The sequence below is a fragment of the Peromyscus maniculatus genome, chromosome 3 (assembly GCF_049852395.1).
Source record: "Peromyscus maniculatus bairdii isolate BWxNUB_F1_BW_parent chromosome 3, HU_Pman_BW_mat_3.1, whole genome shotgun sequence".
Classification (NCBI taxonomy): Eukaryota; Metazoa; Chordata; class Mammalia; order Rodentia; family Cricetidae; genus Peromyscus; species Peromyscus maniculatus.
The window spans coordinates 39,091,667-39,116,246 of record NC_134854.1 but is presented as its reverse complement, the minus strand read 5'-3'; the positions used below and the strand labels follow the sequence as shown (position 1 = coordinate 39,116,246).

At 44.1% G+C, this 24,580-nt stretch overlaps 1 protein-coding gene across 1 annotated transcript in view; it reads left to right on the top strand.

Annotated features, from left to right (window-relative positions):
- Positions 1–3,419: 3,419 nt before the first annotated feature.
- The window catches only part of Slc26a5 (solute carrier family 26 member 5), a 41,129-nt gene continuing 19,968 nt past the window's right edge, over positions 3,420–24,580 (top strand). Inside the window, exons 1-7 of the mRNA XM_042272883.2 lie at positions 3,420–3,616; positions 4,624–4,763; positions 10,200–10,310; positions 13,019–13,185; positions 13,705–13,869; positions 16,552–16,704; positions 19,640–19,722. Of these exons, the coding sequence (XP_042128817.1) occupies positions 3,465–3,616; positions 4,624–4,763; positions 10,200–10,310; positions 13,019–13,185; positions 13,705–13,869; positions 16,552–16,704; positions 19,640–19,722 (971 nt within the window). The 5' untranslated portion in view covers positions 3,420–3,464. The remainder of the gene's footprint in view (positions 3,617–4,623; positions 4,764–10,199; positions 10,311–13,018; positions 13,186–13,704; positions 13,870–16,551; positions 16,705–19,639; positions 19,723–24,580) is intronic.

Sequence of the window (24,580 nt, the reverse complement as noted above, 5' to 3'; positions counted from 1 at the left end):
TAGCAATCATGCTATTTTACACAATAATATATTGGTTATATTGTATGGTATACTATAATGCTTCCATTTATAAATAATCTCATTTGGGTTTAAGTTTCATTATTAATTACTGGAAAGTCTAGAATTGTTCCTGATAGGTTTTCTGCACACACACACACACACACACACACACACACACACACACACACACACACACACACACCAGGGCCAGGCCACCAGTGAGCTTTGCTAACCCAAGATGAAAGATGTGATTAATAGGTTTTCTGCTTCCCTCCCCCATAATAGGTTTCTCCTCTGAGGCAGTAAGCCAGGCAGAACTGAAAAAGTTTAACAAGTTTATTTGAACAAAGCAACTCCTCGTACCAGAGATCAAGGCCAGAAAAGTTGTGCTCCCAAACTAAAGTAGGGAGATTTTATAGATTGTAGGTGAGGGGTGATGACATGTCTGCCACAAGCTGGGTTTGTGCCCAAGTTTGGTCAAAAGCTGAGCACTTAGGCAGGGACTTGGGCGGCTGGCGGCGTTGGGGAGGAAGCTGCAGTGGCCACCAAGAATTCAGAACTGGGCTTTTTGTCACCTTTCATTTGTTCGGAGACTCTTTGAGCTGGTGGGGTTTGGAGAGAGAACCATGCAGGGGCGAGCCAGAGACTCCAGCTGAACAATGATTATTACAGATTTTGCTGCAAAATCCTCCTTTGCTGGAGTTTTAACTCTTGTCTTGCTCATTTGTGCTGCTATAAAAAAACACCACCAACCATGTCCTCAGCTGGCAGATGGCATGAAAAGAGGCAAACTCCTTCTAGCAAAGGACACCAAATCCCGTCTATGAGGGCAGATCCTGTAGCTCACCCGTAACAGCCGTGCATCCTTGTGCTTTTGAATGGGAAAGTACATTTCATCACAAATTTTAAAAGCAACAAAAATATTCAAACTGTAGTTTTTCCTATCACCCTTGTTGTATTCATATTTCCTGCCAACATTCCACTTTATTCTAGGCTGTTGAAGTTTCAGTCTCCTTGGATGAATTTGTTTTGGTTTGATGTTTTAAGCACGCCCCTCATTGGATGTGATTGCAGTTTCATAAAAGCTCAAAGCCTGACTTCTTGCCATGAGGGGGCTGTGCTGACCAAAATTATCAAGCCACAATCCCAGGGCTGTCCACATGTGACCAATGTTGGTTAACCGGCAAGCTGCCTGCGGCGGCCATGCCAGCGGAGGAGAGAGCTGATTGGAAGAATCACAGCTGTGGTTACCTTTTTAGAGCTTTATTGGGGCGGGAGAGAGAGGACAGATGGAAGGAAGGAGCAGAAAGGAAAGAGAGGGACGCACAGAGGGCCCACCCACTTTTTAGGCTGGGATGCAGGCTGATGATGCAATTAAGGACAGAATCCTTACAACCATGTACTTATTTAACCCCCAACTCAACTTACTTGGGGAACACTGGGTTTAGTTGGTGTGCACTTACCTTTCCATACAGTGTATATGATCCAAATGTGAGAACAAGCACTGACCCTCAGGTAACAAGCACAGCGTCATAGTTTGAACAGGAGATATCTCCCGCAGGTTCATCTGTTGAATCCTTGATCCCTCTGGAGACTTTAGGAAGTGCTGGAGGAAGACCCCTGGGGCATGCCTTTGAGGATTTCCAAGGGCTCAGTTTCTCCCTTTCTTCCCCCACCCCACTCCTTTTCTCTCTCTTCCTGGCTGTCATAAAGTGAGCAGCTCTCTTTTACCATACCCCACTGCTGAACTGGACTGAAGCTATAAATTTAAAAACAATTCCTCCTTAAGCTGTTTGCTCCAAGGTTTGATGGCGGGGACCTAGTCTGGCTAACAGCTCCCTACCAAGTCTTTCTGCACAGGCCCACCCCTGCTCACGGCCTGAACATTGCAGGTGCAGCTTGTTTAAAAAGGGAGGGGGACTACCCTTCTCCTGTTTTAGTCTCCTTTTCCCCACCTTGGTCTTTGTGTTGATTGTTTTGTCATTGCTATGAATGACTTTATGAAAGGTGGGATCACTTCATGCAGCTCAGGCTAGACTTGAGTTTTCAATTTTCCTGCATCAGCTGCTCAGGTCCCACAACCTTTTCACTTTTATTACATACACATGCCCATTTATGTCTCATTTCTTATGAAAAATTAAGTCCTTGAGATTTATTGATACTAATACATGTATAGTTACTTTGTTTCTTTTAGCTATTATGTCTTGTTCCATTTATTATACAATGTGTATTTTTGTGGTGATATTGTGTTCCCCAATATATCGCGCACCCTAATAAATTTATCTGGGTCAGAGAACAGAACAGCCAGCCACTAGAGGCCAGAAAATGGTGGCACTCACACCTTTAATCCTAGCATTCCAGAGGCAGAGATCCACTTGGATCTCTGTGAGTTCAAGGCCACACTGGAAACAGCCAGGCATGGTGACTCACACCTTTAATCCCAGAAAGTGATGGCAGAAAGCAGAAAGGTATATAAGGCTTGAAGACCAGAAACTAGAAGCTTTTAGCTGGTTAAGCTTTTAGGCTTTTGAGCTGCAGTTCAGCTGAGAGCCATTTGGATGAGGACTCAGAGGCATCCAGTCTGAGGAAACAGGATCAGCTGAGGAATTGCGAGGTGAGGAAGCTGTGGCCTGTTCTGCTTCTCTGATCTTCCAGCATTCACCCCTAATAACTGGTCTTGGGTTTGGTTTTATTAATAAGACTCTTTAAGATTCATGCTACATATTTTTATTACATACAAGTACATATTTGCATTTTTCTAATTGCTATTGTAGTTTTCCCATGTATGTATGTATATACCCCCATATGTCCAACCATGTTGGGTTTTTATTCTGTAAATATTTATTTTACTTATATAAGTAATTTTCAGTATGCATCAAGGGAAAGGTATCAACACTACTCCAAATGTAGCCAACTTTGAAACAATACCATAGTGCACTGACAATTTTAACTCAGGGCTACTGCAAAAGTCACCAAGTCACCTTAGCCCTGAACAGAATAGCAAGTATTAGTGAAACACAGAGAAAGACGGTAAAATACCTTCACAAGGTGTGTGGTCAGAATAAGGACCAACCTTGCCATCTTTTCTGTTAGTTTGACAGACAGCTGATCAGAGTTCCCCTGACTCCCACTTCCACTAATATGGAGCTAGAGGCAATGGGGCTGTGGAACAGTCTCTAAACTACACATGAGCTCTTGTTGAACATTTACATGTTACCTATTTATTGTTTTAAGGGGAAATAAACAGGTTGTATGGGTTTTTAAGTTCATTTTTGTTCACTATATTTATTAGTGCCTACTCTATTCAACATCATGGGAAGTGTTCTGGGGTTTCTGAGAAGTCTTCACAGCCTAGAACACCCTGAGGAAGAGATGGCTTTTACCATCTAAATGGGTTTTTATTTTCTCCCTTAGTGACCATTCAGAAATGCTTGTCTCCTGCTGTTGGTGAATAACTGCAGACCATGGATCATGCTGAAGAAAATGAAATCCCTGCGGCAACCCAGAAGTACTACGTGGAAAGGCCTATCTTTAGTCATCCCGTCCTTCAGGAGAGGCTGCATGTCAAGGACAAGGTCTCAGATTCCATCGGGGATAAGCTGAAACAGGCATTCACGTAAGTAGCCATTTCCTCTTTTACAGCATTCTACTAGGAGAGTTGCAAGGTTGCCTGTGTAAAGGAGATCTCTCTGAGGAAATGGAGAAAGAATGAATAGTGGGCACTCCTAGCTTATAGAGCCACTCCTGGTGGTTCAGCTGCTGTCAGTCTTTTGATTGGTCACGTGACCATCATGCATTTCACCATGTGCCTTAGTTTCATTTCCATTGCTCTGATAAAACAGACTGACAAGAAGCAGCAGAGGAAGGAAGGATTTATTTGGTTCACGGTTCCATCATTGCAGGCAGGCAAGGTAGGAACCGAAAGCGTCATAGCCAGTCAAGAGCAGGGGGAGAATATACTGGTGGACCCCTGATAGCTATCTCCTCTCTCTCTCTCTTTTTTTTTTTTTTGTTTTTTTTTTTTTTGGTTTTTTGAGACAGGGTTTCTCTGTGTAGCTTTGCGCCTTTCCTGGAACTCACTTGGTAGCCCAGGCTGGCCTCAAACTCACAGAGATCGGCCTGGCTCTGCCTCCCAAGTGCTGGGATTAAAGGCGTGTGCCACCACCGCCCGGCGCTATCTCCTCTCTTAACACTATTCAGGCCCCGCTTGGTGAATTGCCACTTTATACAGTTAACAATCAAGACGATTCCCCACAGACCAATTTGATCTGGACAGTTCCTCATTAAGACTCTCTTCCCAGCTGACTCTAAGTTATGTTGGTTTAAGTAAACTAACCAGCACACCATGTTTATTGGTTTTCTATTCTGCTTTACATCTATGTAAAGGTTCACATAGCTGTTCTCAAATTCTCCACATACTCTAAAATATCTACCTCCCCCGTTACCCCAGGGATGGTCCAGCCTCCCTGTTTTGGGTCCCTGTGTGTCCCCACCCCTTTCAGTAGCATCTTAATCACTGATTGTGATTTGCTCCTTATCATCCATGGAACTGAAGAATAGAGAACACTCCTGTGTGGGTTCTATGGAGATGTCTCTTACAATGTTGTGTCTTTGTCTTCTTAGATGTACTCCTAAAAAAGTAAGGAACATCATTTACATGTTCTTGCCCATCACTAAGTGGTTGCCAGCATATAAATTCAAGGAGTACGTGTTGGGAGACTTGGTCTCAGGCATAAGCACCGGGGTGCTTCAGCTCCCCCAAGGTTAGTACAATACATCGCACTCGTTCTGTGTGTGTGTGTGTGTGTGTGTGTGTGTGTGTGTGGTGTGTGTGTATGTATTTGTGGTGTGTGTGTGTGTGTCTGTCTGTCTGTCTGTCTTTCTGTGGTGTGTGTGTGTGTGTGTATGTATTTGTGGGGTGTGTGTGTGTGTGTAGTGTGTGTGTGTCTGTCTCAGTGTGTGTGTGGTGTGTTTGTGTCTCCATCTGTGTGTGTGTGGTGTGTGTCTGTTTCTGTCTCTGTGTGTGTGGTGTATGTGTGTGTCTGTGTGTGTGTGTGTGATGTGTCTGTTTCTGTCTCTGTGTGTGTGTGTGTGTGTGTGTGTGTGTGGTGTCTTTCATTGTGTTTCCCTCGCTTCCATCCCTTCAAATAATTGTTTAGCCCGTGTTTATCATGGTTTCAGATTTTGCCATATTGTTCTAGTAACTTTTGCCTTTCTAAACAATTTTTTAAAAAACATAAGAAGCCTTGGGATCATTCACAGTAGAAAGTGGTGGTGCTGATTTGAAGACCAGTCAGTTGCTCAGTCAACATTTTGTTGTAGTTGTGTGTAGTTCTTGCTTCTAACCATGACATAACTGAAAGGGTTATGATATCCTGACTTTTCTTTACAACCCTATGGTTTAGCTGTCATATAAGAACATTAGAAAACATCAATCTGTGGACCAGGCAAGGTGGCACATGTCCTCAATCCTAACATAAAACATTGTGATTTCTGTGGGCTACACATGGTGACACATGTCCTCAATCCTAACACAGATGGGACACTGTGATTTCAAGGCCAAGTTAGTCCAAGTATCAAGTTCTGGGACAGCCAGGGCTGCACAGTAAAACCCTGTTCAAAAAAAAAACAAAAGAAAAAACAGTGTGTCCATCCTGACCAATACATGCTCATCAAGCACGTGACAGGTTCCCCTCATCTCTAGAGAGCTAACTAATTATCCAGTTAGGGACTGAGACAAGAAACAAAGGAACATACACACTTTTAAATTGTAAACATCATAAAGGAAAAGACAGGACACTGAGACATTATTGGGGAACTAGTTTAAGGAAAGAAGTAATGAAAAGTTCTTTGGAAAAGTGGACTCAGTGTGCACTGGTGCAAGCAGCTCAGCGGCTCACACAAAGAAAAGGAAGAGGTCAAGGTGGGAAGGAGTTGCTGTAAAGAAGGATTGAAAAAGGAGGGAGGGGATGAAAAGGTAAGAGAGGGAGAAAAGGATCAAAATTTAGTATAGGCATGTCATGAAATTGTAAAAAAAACAATCAAAAATATTTTTTTATGTGAGCTGAGACCTCAGGCAGGTAAGAACAAGAGGAAAAGCATTCCAGACATATGATCAATCCATGTGAGTCTATTTAATGGGTAATAGGGATTTAGTAAGATATAAACTGAGGAAATACACTCACGAATACAGAACGGAGTGGACCACAGATCATCTTCTGATCTGACTGGGAGCGAATCCACTTCGAAGGCAGGAGCAGTGGGGAGGGGCATGTGACCCTTCTCCCTCTCCTTTTAAGAGGTCATGTAGGATGGCAGGAAGCACTGCTTCCTTTGGGCCATGTAGCCCAAGGTCATGGGCGGAGCAAATACCTCTACACAGACAGAAAGAACAATAGGAGTTAAGGTGTGGTCAGGAAAAGAGCCGGGCCGCAGTTAAAGGTTAAGAGGAAGGCAGTGTACCAGGAGTGTAGGCAGCAGACAGTGAGGACTGGAAGTCCTCTAAGGAAGACGCTGCTGTACTTCCAGTGTAGTACACAGGAAACAGACAATGAGGACTGGAAGTCCTCTAAGGAAGACACTGCTGTACTTCCTGTGTAGTACACAGGAAACAGTGATGACTGGAAGTCCTCTAAGGAAGATGCTGGCTGGACTCTGAGTTGCCCTAGAATAAAACCCATCAACAAACTAAGTGATATTTCTCATGAAGCTTTAAGAAAGACAGAGGTTAACCTGACCTGGTGTTCACAGGCTGAGGCAGAAGGATTATATGTTCATAGTCTCCCTAGGCTACAAAGAAGTCTCAACTCAGTCTGAGGAATGGAGCAAAATCCTGCCTCAAAATAAAAAGTAAAAATGCACTGGGGTGCGTAGCTCAGTGGTAGACCATAGCAAGGTCTGCGGTTCAATCACAGTGGAGAGAAGAGAAAGGAAGAAGGAGGAGGAGCTGGGGTTGACAAGGTGGTGTGGTGGATAAAGACCCTAACTGCAAGAGCCTGGTGACCCAAATTCAGTCCCAGGACCCACATAAGTGTGGAGGGAAAACTGATGTGATAGAGTTGCCCCCCGCCGGGCTCCAAGTGTGCGCCAAGGCACAAGCATGCACATTCAGGCATGCACACACACTTACAATAATAATAATAATAATAATAATAATAATAATAATAATAATTACAAAAAACTAATCAGAAACAGAAATAATGGAGAGGGTAAATCTTTAAAGAGACAAAAAAGAATCCCACTGTATCTATGAAATAATCATGGGTTGCTGTTATTAAAACGAGCATCAGAGAATCAGACAGAGCTCACCAAAACCAAACCTGAGACGGTTCCTAGAGTAACATTAGATGGAAGGGTTGGAAATTAAGGTAGAGGAAATCTTCTGGAAACACAAATAAATAGGTAATGATAAAAAGAAGATAACACCAATGATCAGTCTCCATGTGCCATCTTTCATCTAGTCAGGCATCCAGAAGGCAGAGCACAAACAACAAAGAGCTGTCCAGGAGGAATTCTGCAAGGAATCAGACTAAACGGAAAACAATGAAAGCAAGACACACATAGGAAACCATGTGAATACCAGGGAAACAAAACTTAGCGGCAATGAAAAAAGGGATGTCACTGTATAAGGAGAAGCTGAAACACTAGAAAGCCAGTGGTTTCTATTCAGAATTGTTAAATGAGGAAATGCGTATCACAACAGGGACTGCCATGTGGTGTAGAACACTAGCAGCTCCCTGATCTCTGATCCCAGCCGGCACTAGCACTGCCATCATGACAAAAGTCTCTAGAGTGTGCCAGATGTCACCTGGAGGGGACAAGATTGCCGCCTGTTGAGAAGCCCTGGTTTGGGAAAATGGAGAGAAGAGCAGAAAAACAAGTTTTGGTGTTAGGATGATTGCCCTGTGGATGGCACGTTCCCAGCAGGAGCCCTGGAACATCACTTGGCTCTCTGAACAGTGCACGTGCTTTTTTAAAATTTATTTTTGCTAGAATAACTTTTCCAAAAGGCGATACTAGAGTGACTGCATCATTGCATATGAAGCAGGGATGCTTTCCAACTCTTCGTTTGCTATTTTCCTTTAGAGCATTAAAATGCAGAAAATGCATTTTCCAGGTGTCCCAGAAATTTCGCTGAGATCTCAAAGCTAAGGACACAGTGCTTATCATCTACATATTGCAGGAATGCCAAGACCAATGCAGAGCTATGAGTGATGATCCCCAGACTCCCTCTTCCATGCATCACTCCAGCAGAATGCAAGAGGAGACTGAGACACAATTTGGAATAAGAATTTTCTAGAAAGAAGTAACACCTTATGCATTTCCTTTCCACTTAGAACAAGTAAGCAGAGTGCAAGAGAGCAGTTCAGAGCACAGGCCATGTCCCCTGGAGTTTGTAGAGACTGCCATCTAACTCTTGAGTGAAAAACAGCCTAACGGCTCTAAAAAACAGACTCTATTACCTATTCAAAGACATCTTGTTTCTAAGGTTTGGCCATATGAACAAGGCTGCTAGGAACATCCCTTGAGGATTTCCTGCGGCTTTCTTTCTTTCTTTCTTTCTTTCTTTCTTTCTTTCTTTCTTTCTTTCTTTCTTTCTTTCTTTCTTTCTTTCTTTCTCTCTTTCTCTCTTTCTCTCTCTCTCTCTCTCTCTCTCTCTCTCTCTCTCTCTCTCTCTTTCTTTCTTTCTCTTTCTCACTGTTGCTGTTCCTCTTGGGAGGAGGGGTAGGGAGGGTCATGAGACCCTCACTTGTGTATCCAGCTGCCCCTCCTACCCAGTCATGTGCAATTCTGCCCTAACTGCACATGACTCCAGAATCCCTGGAGAGGCTAGAGCGGCAGTTCTCAACCTGTGGGTGTTGATCCTGCAGATCAGATATTTCCATTACAATTCATAAAAGTAGCAAAATCACACTTAGGAAATAGCAACAAAATAATTTTATAGTTGGACATGAGGAACTGTATTAAAGGGTCACAGCATTAGGAAGATTGAGAACCACTGGGCTAAAAGTTAGAAATGGGGAAGGGATTCCATCTACAGAACCACGAGGAAGACATCATCCATGCTGGGTGCAGAGCTTCCGGTGTGGCTGCCTTAAGGTCACCCATTCATTACTCTGTAAGTTCATTGCTTTCTCTGAGTGCGCTTTGGTTGAATCATACCTCTCTTTATTGTTGGGACCATAGGAGGAAATAGATATTATTCACTTCTATCCCAAAGGAAAGTAATTTTAGCAACACCCCTGAAGGTTGCAACTTGCATTTTAAAAGTCTCTTGGAATAAAATATCAAGTGTTCTGGTTGGAAAACTGCAAACCCAAAAGTGAACCAGGCTTGACTCACTTGGAAGATAGCTGTCCAAGAAGACTGTCTACAGAATGAGCATATGGCAACAGAGGAGGCTGGGAGAGCATAACTTCTGATGCAGGACAAGTAATGGAGCCTAGGAGTCAGGTGTAGGGGGGCGTGGGTGGGCCAGAAAATGGTACTTGGAGGATGCTGATATCACAGAGACTCAAGCATCCCATTCGAGAGAGCACCATCTGGGTAAATCAATACCAGACTCTACCCGTCAAGAGAAAATTGTCTACTCTTACCTGTGACAGACAGAGGCAGAAACTCCACCCACTGGCAAAAGGGAGGCGACAGGCCAAGGGCCTGTGTCAGTCACCTGCTTCACCATTGTGACAAAATACGGGACAAAGTGACTTGAAGAAGGTCCCTTTCTGCTCAGCCCTAGGGCACGGTCCGTCATATGAGGGAGGCAGAGCAGCAGGAGCATGACACCGCTGGTCACATGCATCTGCAGTCAGGAAGCAGCCAGAGAAGGACAATGCTGCTCAGCTGGCTTGCTCCTTGTGAATCACTCCAGGACTTAAACCTGGGATGGCACAGGCCACATTTAGAATGGCTTTCCCACTTCAGTTAACCTCGTCCACAGAATCCCTCACAGGCCAGCCAGGAAGTTTCTCTGCAGTGATGCTAGATTCTGTCAAGTTTATAATCAAGATTAGCCAATATATTGCCTGGACTATGTGGACAGCAGATTGTTCATGGGCTTAGGGCAGAGGGAAGGCAGGCTAGACCCATCCACTTACATCAAGACAGGTATCACCTGTTCATCAGAGACCAAGAGGTAAAGAGGAACACACCCTGCTGTTGACTAACCGTCGCCCTGTCTGTGCCTTCCGGTCCTGCAGGCCTGGCCTTCGCGATGCTGGCAGCTGTACCTCCGGTGTTTGGCTTGTACTCTTCATTTTATCCTGTTATCATGTACTGTTTCTTTGGAACCTCCAGACACATATCTATAGGTAAAAACCTATATGCTTGTTATTATTGCTTAACAGAACTTTTGTGGCTGCATACCCATTAACTGCCTTAAAAATGCTACTGCACACTCCTGAGGATGTGTGTCAGCAGTTGAGCACTAGCCTGTGTGAAACTGTGGGTTCATTTCCCAGCAACAGAAAAGCACGTGCATGTTCCCTCTTCTTCCTCCTCTTCTTCCTTCCCCCACTTCACCAAGATTTCTAAAATTAATAGCTTTCTTATAATCTTGAGTTAACTAAATGGGCAATTTCCTTGCATGAAAGAATGATTGTTGAAAGTTGTAAAATGAGACTAATGCTTTATTTCCCAATACACTTGGCCTGTGTTTGGTTTTCCTTCTTATTTATTTTAATAGTGATACTCAGGGCTCCTAATCACCTTGCATGTATAGCATCTTCATCATACTTTAAGCACTGATTTATACATGTTCTCTCTTCGGTACATTTAGGAACAGATGCAGGTAAATTTAATTATAATGCTAGAACTTTGTAAGGCCGCCAGCTGCAAACAAACTCATACAGTGTTTTGGATATCTATTGTTTGGTAACAAATGCCACCCAACTTAGAGGCTTATATTGTACATCACTTTTAAAAATAAATAGGATTCATGAAAAACAATCATTTCACCATCTCTCCCAGTCCTGAGAGGTCAGCATCTCAGAAGGATTTACCTAGGCAATTCTACCTCTCTTCCTACTTCCTCCCTTTCTTCCCCCTCTCCTCCCCTTCATCTCTTGTCCATGTGGTCCCAGGAATTGCCCATGGCCCTGCTAGAGCTTTTCCTAGGCTCCAGCAGAAGTTCTGAAGCTCTTGAGCTGGTAAGATGGCTCAGCTGGTCAAGGAGCCTGTGTCCAAAACTGATGACCTGAGTTCAATCCCTGTGACCCATCAAAAGGAAAGAACTGACTCCTATAAGTTGACCTGTGATTACCACACATGAGCTATGAGGTAAAATGCCCACTTCTTTTTCTCACAAGTGTGTAGTGTACATGTGTGTAGTGTGTGTGCATGTGTATGCGCGCGCGCGCGTGTGTGTGTGTGTGTGTGTGTGTGTGTGTGTATAAATGTACATGTATGCATGTGCACACACATGTGGAGGCCAGAGGTGAATGTCAGGTGTCTTCTGCTATCACACTCCTCCTCATGTCTTGAGATAAAGTCTCTCACTGAACCCAGAGGTCGCTGATTGGCTAGACTGGTTGACAACTGAGCTCCAACGATTCACTTCTCTATACCACCCTCTTCCCCCAGCACTAGGGTTACAGACCGCATTACCACACCAGATTTTATGTGGGCGCTATAGATCCTGGCTCAGATCCTCAAGCTGGCAGAGCAGGCACTTTCCCGACAGAGCTACCCTGCAGCCACACAGCCTCACTGTGGAGGTCCCTGCAAAGGCTACAGCCGGACTGCTGAGAAACCATCCACGTGAGGCAAGAAAGAAATCCAGTTCAGCATGACTTAGTTAGCCGGTGCTGGTTCAGATTTCTAGTCTAACACCAGGAAGTCTATTTTAGACATATTTAAGTATAGTACAATTTTTGTAACAATTATCTCAATCCCATGTGCACAATAAAGCTTAAGACATGACTATATTCAAACTCCTTTGCAAAGTACACATGGCCTCTACCATGAAGATGGGTTCTATAGCTTAAGGGCCTAGGATGATCTGGTGTGTTCTCAGTCATTTAGATAGCATAGAGGTCAGCAGGCCTCAAAGTCCATATTATATCTCTCTTAACTGTTCACTGAGAAGCAATGCTCAGGGTAAAGGTCTTGGGGAGAAGAACTTGGGGTAAACATAATAGTCTGGGGGATTCAGGTGTGGCCCGTCCCTATAGATAGCACAGGCCACCAGGCTTTTAACTGCATTCACTCCCAGTCTCCTGGGTGGAAAACAGGCATATCCCTTCTGTTGAAGAGATAAGCCTGTGTACTTCATATCCCTGTTTTCCCTGGTTCTTATCTGTGAGCAGGAGGACCTCTGTAGATGAACAGTCTTATTAAATAAGAAACACAGAGCCAAATGCAGAGTTAATAGCCCAAGAGGTCAGAGCAATAGCTAAGAGCTTAAAACCTCACCCTTCACTGCCGCTGCTGTCCTTCCTCTCCGTAAGAGACCTACTTCCTGTGTGTTTGTCCTTTTTATTGACTTTCTGTTCTGCCTTCTCATTGGTGTAAACCCAATCACATGACCTCCTCGTCACTGCCTGTCTGTACAGACCTCCAGGTCGATGGTTGGTATTGAGATTAAAGGCTTGTGTCTCCATGCTGGCTGTATCCTTGAACACACAGAGGTCTACCTAGCTCTGCTTCCCAAGTGCTGGGATTAAAGGCGTGTGCCGCTGCTGCTGCTGCTGCTGCTGCTGCTGCTGCTGCTGCTGCTGCTGCTGCTGCTGCTGCCGCCGCCGCCGCCGCCGCCACCCAGCTTCTGCTATGGCTTGCTATTAGCTCTGACCCCCAGGCAACTTTATTTATTAACATACAAATAAAATCACATTTCAGTACAAATAAAATATCACCATAGACCTCAGAAGTCACTCGGGTTCCCTGCTTTTTGATAAAATGACTCAGGGTCGTTCTTTTGGTTAAAATTAAGTTATGAGCCCCTGAGCAGGTCATCACATCAGAGCTACTGGGTTAACTTCTGAGCTTCTGAACAGTGCTCCTTCATGCGCCTCTGTTCCAGGTCCTTTTGCTGTTATTAGCTTGATGATTGGTGGTGTGGCTGTTCGGTTAGTACCAGATGATATAGTCATCCCCGGAGGAGTAAACGCAACCAATGGTACGGAAGCCAGAGACGCATTACGAGTGAAAGTCGCCATGTCTGTGACCTTACTTTCTGGAATCATTCAGGTGAGACTCCAGTGTGAGGAGATGGACTCCAGTTTGTTCGTCTGTGAAATGCCTTTTGAATTCTCTTAGCTGGTCTCATTCTGTGTGAGCAGTGCCAGACAGCAAAACTCCAAAGCTGAGGGCTCAAGATGCTGGGAACAGCTGCCCAGTGGATACCTTAGCTACTACTAAAAATGACTAGCAAGCTTCCCTTGAGTGTTCCAGATATTCCAAAAGCAAAATAAGTTTGATGGAGTGGGTGGTAGTTTGAGGAAGAGGCCTCCTTTATGAGCTTAGGGGGAATGGCGTGTGTATTGCCTGCATGAATGAGCCCTTCACCGGCAGAGGATAAGCGTGGCCAAGGTTCTGAGGGACCCAAGCCATTGCAGGTTTAGCATTATTTATAACTAGTGATCTGTTAGCTGCCACAAGTCTACAGGAAGAGGAAATAACCTAGAAAGGAATCACATGTTTTCTGCTGATTGCCACTTTCTGACTCACCGTGCTATTTGTTTGTTTCTTTGTCATTTAAAACTATAGTTTTGCCTAGGTGTCTGTAGGTTTGGATTCGTGGCCATTTACCTTACGGAGCCTTTGGTGCGAGGGTTCACCACTGCAGCTGCTGTGCATGTGTTCACCTCCATGTTGAAATACCTGTTTGGGGTTAAAACAAAGCGGTACAGTGGGATCTTTTCAGTGGTGTATGTAAGTAAGAGACTCCTGACTCACTGGCTGCCCACACCCTACCCCGTTTGCTTCTGTTTGTCTTTCACCTTCTTCCTCTAAGGCTTTCGGAGAAGAGGGCTAGGACAAAGGTTAAAGCCTGAAGCCCTGCTTCAGAAGGAGTTTGCTATTAAGGCTCTGCTGGTGCCTGCAGCACTCACTCTAATTAGCTGAAGAGACAGCCTTTAAGACCAAATTATAGTGGGTGGGTTTTGTTTTTTGTTTTTGGACACTAATAAATAACTTGGAGATATCATAGAAAGCTGGGTGTAGTGGCATGCATGTTTAATCCTAGCACCTTTGGAGGCAGGAATAGGCAGATTTCTGTGAGTTTGAGGCTAGCCTGGTCTACATAGTGAGCTCCTGGCCAGCCAGGGCTATACAGTGAGACCCTGCCTCAAAAAACAAACAAATAGAAGATATAATAAGAAAGGCATCTCTTTTAAAAGCTGCTTATTCAAGCAGGCAAAAAAAAGAGCTATAAATGGCTTAAGTCAGATAAGTAATGAGTTTAATGTAGTGAAACGTGTCTGGACTATACACAATACAGAAAGTGGAAGCTGTTTGCAAGTGCACCGTAAAAACAACTGATCGAGCCAAAGCTAATTATAGGAAGTTAATGACAAATCCTGAAAATTCAGCGTTTTCTCACACAATACAATATAGCTAGAAATCATTAACAAAATAGTTTCCCAAATCCTGAATGGGGACTGGAGAGACATCTCAGCTGTTAAGAGTGCTTGCTGTCATTGCAAGGTGCCAGAGTGAACTCCTATCACCCACGTCAGGCAGCTTACACTTGCCTGGGTCTCTAGCTCCAGAAGACCCAGCACCCCCTTCTGGCTTCATTGGGGACACACACAGATAAAATACTTAAAAACAAAATAATAACAACTACTACAAAACCTATTTTTAGAATCCAACAACAAAAACAAACAAACAAAAATGAAGCAAAACAATAAAAGCATTTCTAAATGGCCCCTGAAGTAATTATAGCCAGTTGACAGTGAAATACTGCAGAGGACATTTTCAGCTCCTTGCCTGTAGCCTTTGCAGGTGTTTCTCTGCCAGGCCTTCACTGGGCACTGCGATGAGTGACAAGCTGAGTGGACACAGTGTTGACCTTGGGGCTGACAGTCCATTGAGAAGACAGTCATGGTGAACCATGATTGTACAAATGTGCATCACAGACTATCTTAAGTGCTATAAGAAGGGAACAGGATGCTCTGAAAGTTGAGTACAGACACCTTTAGTTTAGGGTTCTGGGACAATTCTGGGCATTTAAATTGAATTTCACAATTGATAATACAGGAATCAAACTGTAAGGATATCCCTCAAATTATTAATTTCTTGTGATAGCTAGAAATACACCTCATACTCTGAGACTTCTCAGAATGACTCACCATTAGAGGAAATGCAGTCTGTGCCTGCATGAACACTAGGCTGTGCAGGGCAGGTGTGGTGGGCTCTCTGCTGTGTTGGGTTCAAATGAAATAATTATATTTGGGGTATCCAGACCATAGCCCTAAGAGGCTGGCTTTCTTCTCGAGCTCTCCTGGGCTTCTTTCTAGACATCATTCTCCTGGCTCCAAAGCCTGCCTGGCTTCGCTGTCACCTTCCCACGACAATTGCTAAGTCAGATTTCTAAAGCTTTGCTAGGTATTGGCTTCTGCTGTATTTTGTGGGGTTGACCCTGATTCTTTCATAACATTCACAACTCAGCCCCAGAGGTATTTTTCTGAATTTTATATGAGCTACATTTCGATATCAGCATATGAAAAGCACCGTAATCCTTGCATAGTGGAGCATGCCAGTACTAACACTGCAGAGGAACATGAGTTCAAGACTCCTGGTGAGATCCTGTCTCAAGCAAAGCAGAACAACAAAGCCATAATGTTGTTGGGTAAAAATTGTGAGTATAAAGTTGTGTGGTTAGGTTAAAGAAACTGCCTCTAATCTGTAGAAGACACAGAGAGAAATGCTTCAGATTGAAACCTCTGGACTGTGTGCTGAGGGCTGAACCCAGGGCCTGGGCATGCCCAATACACACTCCACCACTGAATTTTACACTAGCTCTCCTCCACACACCTCTCTTTTCAGTTGAGGCTCAGCTGAATTTTTTGGAGACTTTTTTACTATGGTAAAATATATTCAACAAGAAGCTTGGCCGGAGCAGCACCTCAGCTGTGAGTGCTTGCTGCCCCTGCACGAGACCTGGGTTTCTCCCAGCACCCGCGTGGAGCCTCACACTCGCCTGTAACTCCAGTGCCAGAGGATCTGATCCTTCTTCTGACCTTCATGGGCTCCTCTATGCATGTTGCTCAAATACATACACTCAGGCACACATGCAGACTGATCAAAAAAATCAAATATTTTAAAGACACATAACGAATGTATCTCACTGTTCACATTATTTTTAAATGTACGGTACAGTAGAATTCAGTGCGTCCATTCTGCCATGCAACTGTGGTAACCCTCCGTGTCTAGAACCTTCTCAGCAACTCAGATGGGAGCCTTGCACTCGCAGAGCGATGTCCCTCCTCTCCGCTCAGCCAGCCTCTGTCACACTGTCTCTGGGAGCTGCCTGTCTAGGTACCTCGTGTGCTGCCGTGCAGACCGGGAGCCGCGGCTTGACGTAAACCTGCAGTGTTCACTGTGTTGCAGAGTACAGTTGCTGTGTTGCAGAATGTCAAAAACCTCAACGTGTGTTCCCTAGGCGTTGGCCTCATGGTTTTTGGTTTGCTGTTGGGTGGCAAGGAGTTTAATGAGAGATTTAAAGAAAAATTGCCAGCGCCCATTCCTCTCGAGTTCTTCGCTGTAAGTACGTGCAAGATGGTGGCCTGTTCAGCCCCTGCTATCGCGGGCACCTGCTCCTGCAAGGGATTCTGAAGTGGGTGATGGAGGCACTGGGAGCGGGAGGGTCCTCCCCCGTTCTGCAGAACAACTAACAAAATAGTTTTTAAAAAATGCATTGAAACATAGAGATAGATGACTTTTAAAACCTAAGTGAAGATGTTAACCTTGGTTATCTATGAGAGATGGGATTTGCAGGAATTTGTTTTCCTTAAGTTTTTTTCCATTACCTGCTTACTTTTTAAAGATCACACATTATGCTGGGTGGCAGTGACCCACTCCTTTAATCCCAGAACTCGGGAGGCAGAGGCAGGTAGAGCTCTGTGAGTTTGAGGCCAGTGTGGTCTACAAAGAGAGTTCCAGGACAGCCAGAACTACACAGAGAAACCCTGTCTCAAAAAACAAAACAAAAAAATCACACATTACTTTAATAACCCATTAATAACTTCAATAGCTTTACTTACTTTAATAAAGTGGCTTCCATTTTGAAAAGACAAAATTTCCCCCGCTTTCTGTTTTCTGGTTCTTCTAAGCTGAGAAAAATACCTCACAGTCTCACATCAGTCAAGTCCAAATATCTCACAACATATTCATGGCTGAAAAGTTAGTAGTGTTTTGTAAAAACATGCATACATATTGAGATAAACCATACTATGTTCATAAGTGACCACAATTATTTATTCATGGATGTGTACATGGAGTGGACATTATATAGCCCTTAGCCTTGGAGTCAGGGTGAACCCTGCTCCTTCATGCCTCTTCACAGAGAACAACCCCAGAACACCCAGTTTTTGCAAAGATGAGACATTATCAGAAGGACGTGGTCTGAATTGATGTTCAGACCACGAGCTACCTACCTCCAACCAGAAGTCTGCACTGTGACATTGTTTCCCATAGCCCTTAAAATCACAGCCCTAGTAGATTCCCAAGTAGAAAGTTTGGACCTCACAAAGACTTTTTTCAAAAAAAATAACAGATGTCAGCCACACGTGTCTATGATCCCAGCTCTTGTGAAGCTGACTCGAGAGGGTTATGATTTCAAGGCCAGTCTGGGGTACGTAGGGAGAACTTGTTTTTTAAAAGAAAGAAAAGAGCAACAAAATCATTGTGGATCTGAAGAGAGAAGCTCCAGCTGCAAAAACACCTGTCTAGTAAGCGCACAGAGAGCTCGACCCCTTCCGCCCTCGTCCTCGCCTTGGTCTTGGCAACACCCCACCGGTTATTTTTTTCCCCTTTTATTCTATGCTTGGAATCTGCTTAGGAGCTTCCTGAATGCTAGGACTGTGTCTGCCCCTGAGCCACATCCTGGCCCTGTCTCAGAACAAGAAAAGGCAAAAAAGACCATCTCTAACAATTTCAGAATCCTCTCTAGCTAGGACTCGGTGCAGAATACCAGTTTCTGCTTGGAACAGCAAGAGGTGGAAGGCAGCTTTGCCCAGCGAAGGGCAGCAGAGCCTGCTGGGGAAATAAATGATGCAGGAGGCCTTTCCTGCCTTGGGTACCAGTTCTGCCCACTGCCCAGAGTCTCTTTAAAGATCCCCTCATCCCTCCCCAGGGAGTGGTTCTCTACAAGTGTCATTGAAATTGCAGTCTTTCAATAATACCTTCCACGTGCTTTTAAAACCTCTTGCCTGGGCAGTGGATAGCTCAGTGGATGAGGACACTTGCGGCCATGCCCAACAATGAGTTCCATCCCCAGGACCCACGTGATGGAAGGAGAAAACTGACTCCCAAAAGTTGTCCTCTGACCTCACATGAAGTGTGACATGCACTTGCACAGAGAGACACACACTCAATTATCAATAAAATGTAACCTCCCCTGAACCCCCTCTCCCAAAAGCAACCTGAAGCAAATAAACTTCTTACCTATGCAGTCCACAGAGAAAAGAGAAGAAAAAGTTCTCCTGAAAAGTTTAACGACAGGGTCTTCATGATTCCTTTTAAGCATAAACTTTATTTTTTAATATAAATTTGTTTTTAATTTTGCATTCTGTAGTACATCTCTTCATGTCAATAGGAAAACAACGGTTTAGTAATTAGTTACCACCACATAAAATTGAGCCTCTAGGTACTTAAACCATATTTGTTTTGTGAGTTCACTATTCTAGACATTCCTCCAGTTTGACACATACCAGATTCCATTAAAGTCGACAGACATAACTGCTACAAACATCACAGAGCCGTTTCACTGGAGGGAGCCGCAGACACTGGTGCCTCTGAGCCGGCTGTGGCTGACAGCAGGCTGACGTCACTAGCCGTCATACAGAGACCACTGCTGTAGGAGCCGCCCATCCCTAGAGCTCGCCTTCCTTCTCTCCTGGATAGCCCTTCCAAAAGCTCTGGAAACAGCAGTTCTTGGGGATAAAGCAAGTAGCTATCACACCTCCTGTGAGGCTCTTCTGCTCGGAGGGCCTAGCTTTGTACCTCACATAAATCTAGGCCTGGGGAACACCGCTCTGGATGACATGCTGTGTACTCCGGACCTGGGGGAAACTATGTGCTACTCTGAGAGACCATGTTGAGGGACAGTAGCAGCAGAACTCTAAAGCCAAATGTGGGTTCCATGGTGACAGGCTGACATTACCAGCCTCACCTCACACATAATGTGGCCTACCTGTCCCAAACTCAAGGTCAACCCCAGTGATGGCCTCCTGCTGCAGTTAGCTACCCGGACACCTCAGCTGGGAACAGAGCACAAATAAATGGCATGGCCTCAGGCCTCAGGCTGTGGGGCTCTCTGTGGGGTAAAGTCACTGAGAGGAGTCGACAGCAGCTGAAGATCCCCTCCTAACCCTGAGAAGTGAGAACAGATTTCCTGGTCAGCACATTCTTTGAGCCTTGATTTTGTGGTGTGTCAGGACTTGGCTCTAAAGTCTTTTTGGTTTTGTGTCTGTTGTAGGTGGTGATGGGAACTGGCATTTCCGCAGGGTTTAACTTGCAAGAGTCCTACAGCGTGGATGTCGTTGGAACACTTCCTCTAGGGTAAGAAAATAGTTTAAGAAGAGTGGTTGAATACTCAAGGGATCTACTATCTCCAACTCTGCATGAAAAACATCTTTTCTACGTATCAGATAGCTAAAGATTTTAAAGGCTTGAGTTTGTGTGTGTGTGTGTGTGTGTGTGTGTGTGTGTGTGTGTGTGTGTGTGTTGTTGGTTAAAAAGACATAGCAGCTGGATGTGGTAGCATATACCTTTAATCCCAAAACTTGGGAGGCAGAGGTAGGCATATCTCTGTGAGTTCAAGGCCATCTTGATCTTCATAGGAGGTCCCAGGAAGCCAGAACTATATTGTGAGACCCTGTCTGGTGGGGAGGGGCGGGGGCACATAGCAGGAAAAAAATTTAAGATTTCATTTTTAACCATTTTTAAAGATTTTGTTTTTATTTGCATGTGTATATGCATATGTACATGTTCAGATGCCTACCGAGGCCAGGAGAGGGCCTGGAGCTGGTGTGGCAGGAGGTTGTCAGCCACTTGACATGGGTGCTGGGAACTGAACTCAGGCCTCTGCAGGAGCATCAAGCACTCGAGACCACTGAGCCGTCTCTCCACCCCATCAACCTCTTCTGAATATGCGGTCCAGTAGTGCTGAGTTCCTTCACACTGTAAACAGGTCTCTGGGGCACGTCCACCTGCAAATCTGAACTCATGGTCATTAACAGCCACACCTTCATTCTTCATCCCTCAGGCCCTGGTAACTGCAATTCAGTTTTCTGTTCTATAAATTTGACTATTCTTAGTACCTTTCTGCAATGAATCATACAGTATTTATCTTTTGCTGATTGGTTTGCATAAAGAGGGAAAGAAATCTGAAACTTTTTATTTGATTGGTTTTGGTTTTGGCTTTTTGAGAAAGGGTTTCTCTGTGTAGCCTTGGCTGTCCCTAAACTAGCTGTGTAGGCCAGTCTGGCCTCAAACTCACAGAGATCCACCTGCCTCCGCCTCCCAAGTGCCGGGATTAAAGGCACATACCACCATGCTCAGCTTCATTTTCTTTTAAATATCTTAAGTCACTTATCACAACTTAAGCGTTCATGTCCTCAGATCTTTATAACTCGCATTTACACACCTTCTTAGACCCTAAAGCATTGTTTTAAATTCTCACAACTTAGGCCTTCATATCCTCAGACCTCACATAAACTCTACACCACCAGACACAGGTGGTTGATTACTAAGAACAGTCATTGTCAAGTGAGTTTCTTTAAAAAAAGGAATAATAAAAAGTTACATTGAAACTGAAATCTGTTGTGGGAGTTTATCTCTTTTTAGAGTCTGGTAGCAGGTAAACTGTGTCTAGACAGTTTCCTAGACCTATTAGTAGCTCTAGGAAAGTGAGGCCTGAGGCCTGATTTTCACACGTGGAGAGAACTGAGGAGGCAGCTGGAGCCTTGGCTGCTGCTGTGACACTGACAAAGCTGTCACTAGCCAAGTCATCAAGGCCATCAGAGACCAGAGAAGGGGAAATCTTACCTGAGTAAGCAGGAAGTACAGACCAAGCCACTTCCGGATTTATTAAAAATGACAAGACTTACTGGCTACCTGGATAACCCCCTTAGGTTCCTCTGTGGTCACTGTGAACAGAGATCCTGGAGAAGCATCAGTCTTCAGCTGCCAGGCCCAGAAGATCCAACAGACTTTCTGTGGAGGAGGAACTTGATGATCTAGAGAAAGTGGGGCAATCAATTCCCCAGTGTCCTGCTTGTCCACAGCCTGGACAGGGTCTGGCAGCAGGCAAGGTGAAGGCAGGTTTTCACCCAGCGGTCAGCTTTGCCACATTTAAAGCAAGCTCCAGGTAGAGGTTCTTCTGTGCCCCATCATTTTCTTTGGAGGAGATGAGGGGTGCTTCTAGGAGCTGGCACTTCTCTCTATCACAAAAAGCTTTTTTTATGGAACATTTTAAATGCCCTATTCAGCAGATCTCTGAAGACTTTGAGGACCATTATCTATTAAGTATACCTGATTTAGTTATTTGCTTTAGGCTTAACTTTGAAGCATATACAGGAGGCTATATAAGGCTATTCCTGTAATTAATTACATTAATCTAGACACATTGAAGAATTTGATCCTTTATAAGGTGACTGACCATTAACTTGCATGTCTTAATTATCCTTAACAATTTGCAATGTTAGTAGCTTTTATGAGAGTAGGACTTTACATTTCATACCTGTTAGGTTCAGCCTTAAAAAATATCAATTTGCGGGGGAGCTGGAGAGGTGGTTAGGAGCACTGGCTGCTCTTCCAGAGGACCAGGGTTCAATTTCCAGCACCCACATGGTAGCTCACAACTGTCTATAACTCCAGTTCCAGGGGATTTGACACCTTCACACCAATGTACATTAAACTAAATTTAAATAAGTTATTTAAAAAAATAATTTTTGAATGAAAATTCTTTTAATATCAAAATAAAACTTTTTTTTTTTTTTTTTTTTTTTTTTTTTTTTTGGTTTTTGAGACAGGGTTTCTCTGTGTAGCTTTGTACCTTTCCTGGATCTCACTCTGTAGTCCAGGCTGGCCCAAACTCATAAAGATCTGCCTGGCTCTGCCTCCCAAGTACTGGGATTAAAGGCATGAGCCACCACCGCCTGGCCAAAATAAAACTTCTAATCATAGATACAGTCCATAGAAAGACTGGCAACTTTACTGATCCTTTTATAGTGCATCATTATGGAATATTGCAGTTTTTTATGACTTAGTTTGTCTAAATAGCTAAAGCTTAAAAGACAAAGAAATTTGACCAATATTGCTGCGAGCCTGAGTTTATAAATCTTGATTATCAAATATACCTTATTAATCAAATATATGTTGTTACTTATCTAAATTTTCTAGTAGCTTGGTGTTAAACAGTTAGCAAAGATATAAGTAGATAAACATAAGCCTTAAATCAGCATTTGTTAATCTGAGTAGACCTTTATAACTTTAAAGGTTTTTTTTAAAGATTTATTTATTTATTATGCATACAGATTCTGCCGGCATGTATGCCTACATGCCAGAAGAGGACACCAGAGCTCATTATAGATGGTTGTGAGCCACCATGTGGTTGCTGGGAATTGAATTCAGGACCTCTGGATGAGCAGCCAATGCTCTTAATCTCTGAGCCATCTCTCGAGCACCCAACCTTAAAGTTTTATAATCATATACATTATATTCTATACCAGACACAAATCACATATATAGTATATTATATCAAATATAACCTTAATTTTGTATCATCTTAAAAAATCCATACCTATCCAAAATATTTAAGACTTGTTGCTTCCTGTCTTAGTTAGGGTTTCTATTGCTGTGAAGAGACACCATGACCATGGCAACTCTTATAAAGGAAAAGCATTAACTGGGGTGGCTTACATTTTCAGAGGTTTAGTCCATTATTATCACGGTGTGACATGGAGTGCAGACAGACATGGTACTGAAAAAAGAACTGAGAGTCCTATATCTTGACTCACAAGCAACAAGAAGTGGTCTGAGACACTAGGTGTGGCTTGAGCATATATGAGACCTCAAAGCCCACCTCCACAGTGACACAAGGCCATACCTACTCCAACAAAGCCGTACCTCCTAATAAGTATGAATGGAATCTAAGTTACATACACATATGCACACAGGGTTGAATCCAAGTTGCATACACACACATATGGAGTTGAATCATTGTTACACACATACACACACACACATACACACACACACACATCCTAAACAAGAGTTGAATCACATACATATACCCATGTCCAGATTTTTAATTATAAGCCTTTTGTTATACATTTGAAGCCAACATTTGTTACAGATTTCATAGATTTAAACCATACCCAATGAATTTATGAATTCTGAGATAAGAGTTTATAGCATAATCTTAAGAGATTGTTTTTTTTGAGAGCAGAGCACAAAGAATTCATAGAGAGAAATGATTTTTAAGAGTGGAAAGTAGAGAAAGTATAGAGCAGAGCAAGTTTAGATATAAGATATTTGGGGATCATTTGTCTGGGCAGTAGCATTGTTACGATTTGTGAGAATTTGGAAATCAAGTTTGCCAACTTTCTGTACTGAGCCCAAGCTGTCATAAGAAAATCTGAGTCCTTGGAGGAAGAAGAGAGGGTTACAAAACAGAACATGTGCAGGTGTGTTCCTATAAGCTCCAAGAGGGCGCTGTGGGGTGCAGGCTGGAGCCAGAGATAGCAAGGAAAGAGCAGGAGAGAACGGAGATGTCCATGTGGGTTCAGCAGGCTGCAGGAGGCAGAGAAGCACATAGGTGCCCACGTGGAGGGCACAGCAGGCCAGAGGTGCAGCAGGCTGAAGAACTGGAGTCTAGAATTTGGAATCAAATTCACAAACAAATGATCAGTGCATATCCTAGGAGAGTTAGAGCAGCAGCTTGGTTTGGAGCAGATGCAGGTGCGAGAGCAGGTGTGCGCGCCCGCAGGTGCAGGTGCGAGAGCAGGTGTGAGCGCCCGCAGGTGCAGGTGCGAGAGCAGGTGTGAGCGCCCGCAGGTGCAGGTGCGAGAGCAGGTGTGCGCGCCTGCAGGTGCAGGTGTGAGAGCAGGTGTGTGCGCCTGCAGGTGCAGATGCGAGAGCAGGTGTGTGCACCTGCAGCTGGCCTGCTCCTTTGCTTCCCCTGCTCCTGCTCCGCCCGGCTCTGGCTCCCACTTTGCAATAAACTTATACAATTTAAAGACCCAACGTTTACACAGTGTGGGTGGAGGTAGGTCAGACAAAAACAGATAAGGCCTGGAGCAGAGAAGGAAGAAATAGGGAGTGAGGAATCCTCTGTGTCCCCGATTGCTCGGTCAGCTACATGTGGATTGATTATCTAAGGGATGTTGAGGCCAGATTTGACTGGGAAAGCAGA